At 47.6% G+C, this 4,385-nt stretch overlaps 2 protein-coding genes across 4 annotated transcripts in view; both read right to left on the bottom strand.

Annotated features, from left to right (window-relative positions):
- LOC112140654 overlaps window positions 1-2,302 on the bottom strand; it is a 33,535-nt gene extending 31,233 nt beyond the window's left edge. Inside the window, exons 1-3 of the mRNA XM_036210789.1 lie at window positions 2,257-2,302; window positions 1,577-1,649; window positions 1,039-1,373 (exon numbers count right to left, since the gene is read on the bottom strand). Of these exons, the coding sequence (XP_036066682.1) occupies window positions 1,039-1,373; window positions 1,577-1,649; window positions 2,257-2,302 (454 nt within the window). The remainder of the gene's footprint in view (window positions 1-1,038; window positions 1,374-1,576; window positions 1,650-2,256) is intronic.
- Window positions 2,054-4,385, bottom strand: part of LOC112140649 — a 16,811-nt gene continuing 14,479 nt past the window's right edge. For all 3 annotated transcript variants that reach the window (XM_024263649.2, XM_024263650.2, XM_024263651.2), the window contains one exon: window positions 2,054-2,981. In XM_024263649.2, coding sequence (XP_024119417.1) covers window positions 2,494-2,981 — 488 coding nt within the window. In that variant the 3' untranslated portion in view covers window positions 2,054-2,493. The remainder of the gene's footprint in view (window positions 2,982-4,385) is intronic.

Genomic DNA, 4,385 nt, shown 5'->3' with positions numbered 1-4,385 from the left:
AATAATAAGTTGTGTATCATACGGAATGGTACAGTTCCTCCATAAAATCACCAACCAAAGTTTCATCTTCGCCGCACTTTTCCAGCTTGCAGCCTGAATTAGATGCACCCGTCTGAGGAGCGCGAGACAAACTTCCAGGGATGTTGTCGTATTTTCAAACAGATAAAAAGATCAAGCTGTTCACTTGTTAGGATGGTTATTTATTTTAAATACCCCTGAACGCCCTTCTCACGTGCATCTGATCAGACTGTAACCTGGCAGCACATGTGAAGAGACAAGCTGCAGCTGTGGCGCGCACGAGGGGGGACGTTCTGCAACGGCGTCACCCAAATGCTCCTTTCAGCTGGACTAAAAGGAATAAATGTAAGTAAATCCCAAAGGACCGCTGACAGAATCGAATGTTGGAATGGTTCTCCCTCAAAGGCTTAAACAATGACTTGTATATTTCTCTCGAAGCGGTGTTATTAAGGTAGAAGCTATTTACATCCCGCTGTCTCGTGGTAGAGGCGTGGAAAGAGGCGGACGGTTGCAATAAACTCACTCCAGATTGGCGACAGTACTTCCTATAGATTCCATGACTCAGCTATGACTCACAGCGACTCATACCAATCGCTGAAGATGGGTTGCAAATGGCGATATCTGTTTCAGGAAGTGACGGTGAAAGCGGCAGCCGACTTTCGCTTGGAGAGGAAGTAATGCATTTCCAATGGGGGACCTCATTGCTTGCTAATGTCCATTATTTTTTACAGTCGATGGAATCAGCTGATTCTGCAGCGAAGAAAAAAAAAAAACGTTTTTCATATGAGCTCTCCACCAATATGTAATGCTTAGAACGTAAAGTATTGAAGAACTTTGAGGATAGAAAACTGTGGAGAACATTTTCAGATTCTGTTAAATGATCCAAAACAGCAGTGATTTTATCCTTTTTATGTTGTTTTACTGCTGAACCAGAAGATTGATAAAAAAAAGTTTAAAATGACAAACAACATTTCTTTCCATCTGAGGCCTTAGCAGTGGCTGCAGCCGCATTGGGATTACAGTGAGCACTTTCCTGCTCTGTCACCCCAGCAGGCCTCGCCGCTTCCTCATCATCATCCTCCTCTCCACCTCTGCTCATCATCCCCTTCATTCTACTCCTCCATCTCCCCCTCCGCCACTTCTTCTGCCTCATCATCACTTGCAGCTCCATCAGCATCATCAGGGAGGAGGAAAGAGGAGCCTCCACAAGCCAGTCCACAGAGGCAGCAGCGGAGAAGGGAAGCAGAGTCAATGCCCACAATTTGGAGCAGAAACTCTCCCTGGCCTGCAGACCATATCCCTCTCCTTTCTCGCCCATTGCATCAGCAGCAGCACGTTCTCTGAGGAACCAGCACCTGTTGACCAATCAGGAGACACCGTGAGACCAGCCAATCTGTGCCCTCTTCGTCCGATGCTGATTCTCAGAAGGACTGGAAGATGAGCTTCCAGCACACGCCCAGGAGAGGAGAAATTTGGTAACGCCGGCACCTGACTCACCTGCGGGGTGGCAGCGAGGCCCAGCGCGTCCGGCTCCCATGCTCATTCTGATTTGACCTACTTCCCGTTGTTGTACTGTTTGGAGGCTACCACCAGAGGGCGCTCTCCTGGTTCACTGCTGCAAGGTGCGAAGACTAGATCGGAAAGAGAATGACGTTTTTGGATTTTAAAATGTAAAAAAATAACGCCTAAACTCATTCATCCTACCATCTCCGCCTTGCGTGCAGAAATTTGGGGAGAGCGCTCTCCTTACCTTTGCTTTTCAGTGCCGATTTGAATTCTAATCGTGCATTTGCCTGATGAAGGTCAAAATAAATGACCGAAACGTTGCAATATTACTTTTTTATTAAGAATTTTTGAAGAATCTGTAAAAAAAATTTTTTCCTGCAATTTTTAATAAATTGCCGCAGTGTAAAAACTTTTTGAAAAAAACTGCCTCCATCCTTTTTGCACGAGTGAAATCAGAGCCACACACAGCGCACAGATGAGCCGAAATACAGACTTTTATTCATACAAAAACCGCCTGGAATCAGAGCAGGATTGGACTCAGGTACGATACAGGCGAGGGAGGATGAGACGGGAGCAGCACCAAGCGGGGCGACAGGGACCACGGAGCGTGCGCGTGCCATGGGATGGAAACGCACGCAGACCCAGAAGTGCAGCACGGGCCAACCGAGGGCTTGTGAATGAGAGGAGACACCGGTCTGAGGTGAGAATCCAGTCAACGGATCCGGACTTCACCACTAAGGTCCGGATCCTGCACAGAGTCCTCAAAGCGGCCCACCATTACAGCAATGTATCGAGAGCAACCACGCCCCCCTCGATCGCCAAAACAACCCAAGTTTTGATTTCCCTGATTAAACCAGCGTGCCCCAATGACACTACACAGACCCTTTTGGAGGGGAATGCTAGAAATTGGGAGTACACAGCCATGCTGATTCTGAGGGAGCATTATATGGACACTGCAGACAGAGACATTTATGAGCTGGCTCGCTTCCCCGACCCAGACTGGGAAAATCCCTTCAAGGTAGCTGTGGGCTGGGCGAGAAAGAACTTGGGGAGAAGATTGCTGGACGTCACCATCCGTAAAATAGAGGACTTCCTGAAGACCAACCTGGGACAGTACGTCCATGCTTCACCATCAGAGGACAGACAGGTGCTGCCTGTGGATCTTCCTCCAGCAGAGGGAAGCAGGGAGGCCTCAGCAGTGGAGGAGGCCTCCTCCTCCTCCCCCTCCTCCACTTCATCTGCTTCATCATCATCACCTGCAGCTCCATCAGCATCATCAGGGAGGATGAGGGAGGAGCCTCCGCAAGCCAGGCCACAGAGGCAGCAGCGGAGAAGGGGAGTAGAGTCCACGCCCACAATTTGGAGCAGAATTTCTCCCAGGCCTGCAGACCATATCCCTCTCTCTCTGTCCCTACTGCATCCTTCTTCCAGCAGCACGTTCTCTGAGGAACCAGCACCTGTTGACCAATCAGGAAACACCGTGAGACCAGCCAATCTGTGCCCTCTTCGTCCGATGCTGATTCTCAGAAGAATGGAAGATGAGCTTCCAGCACACGCCCAGGAGAGGAGGAGAAATTTGGCAACACCGGCACCTGACTCACCTGCGGGGTGGCAGCGAGGCCGAGCGCATTATGCTTTTTTAACGCTTCCTTTAAATGATGGGCCTTCAAGATTACTTTTTACCCCTATTTTTCGTTTTGTTGCTGTCTCTTTTGATTCTTCTGTGGTGGTAATGGAAGTGTCAGAGAAGAGGCCATCTTTACAGAGTTTCAGAGAGCTACTTGCTGAAGGACTTCCTTGGAAAGGCTTAAATGCTTCAGATGCAGAAAAAAAATCACAACACCAACAATTTCAAAGGCAGTTAATTGAATTCCTTTGACTAACCTCTGCAGGTAGTCATGAACATCCTTTACAGAATCAAAAAACTTTAACGTATCAGCAACAGGAACAGGATCTTCAGACGTTTTCAGCTCAACATCCGAGGAGCCAAATGTGACACCCTCCTGGAGTCTGGCACAACCACAAACCTCCAACTAGTAGGAGTGGGAACCATCTCACAGACGTCATCCAAGTCAAAACATTGCCAAAGCTGTTGATTTCAACTGTGCTGAAATTAGAGAATGCAAGGAAAAATATTAAGTGATGGAAATAGAGCTAAAACAGTTGGCAACTGTGAATGAAGAGCTGCAAAAGAAAGTTGTTGAAGTCGATAGAAAAGCTGCTGATTTGGAGCGATATAAAAGAAGATGGAATCTGCGTCTTAACGGCTTAAAAGAAGAAAAAGAAGAAAACACATGGCAACGTCTTGCTGTTTGGCCAAAGGTGGAACAAGCTCGGAAAGATGGGATGAAGACAGTATTCAGAGGGCATCACGCCTTTATCAATGGTCAAAAAGTTACTCCATAATTACACCTTCAAGTAAGACTCAAACTTCATGTTCGTGAGTTGATCTCATTTGGTTAAACTTAGGGTTCGTTGCTACTTATAGGTAATTAAGTTCTACACATTTTCAATCTTTGTTTTTTTTAATTCTTAGCTCCATCATGGAGCCAGTGTCGGCTCGACTTGGAGGGAATCAAGAAAATTGACCAGATCTGTGAATTTCTCCGCCATAACGCAGCACCTGGACTTCAGCAGGCAGGCAGAAAGCTTTGTCTGTCTGCGAGCAAACAAACATCTCTAATCAGGAAACCCCCCCGCCTGTACCAAAGCAACTCCGCCGAAGGTGTGAGAAACTGAGCCCGTCGTCATGGTAATCTGCATTCCTCCCCTGCCCATGACCTTCACCACAAATTCAACGCCTTGGTGACTCTCTCTTCTCTCAGGCCCCCCCTCGACTGTGCCTTAGAGCGCTGTGCTAT

The sequence above is a fragment of the Oryzias melastigma genome, unplaced genomic scaffold, assembly GCF_002922805.2.
Source record: "Oryzias melastigma strain HK-1 unplaced genomic scaffold, ASM292280v2 sc00246, whole genome shotgun sequence".
In the NCBI taxonomy this organism is placed as follows: domain Eukaryota; kingdom Metazoa; phylum Chordata; class Actinopteri; order Beloniformes; family Adrianichthyidae; genus Oryzias; species Oryzias melastigma.
Note: the sequence above shows the minus strand (reverse complement) of the source record. Positions and strands in the feature narration are given on the sequence as shown.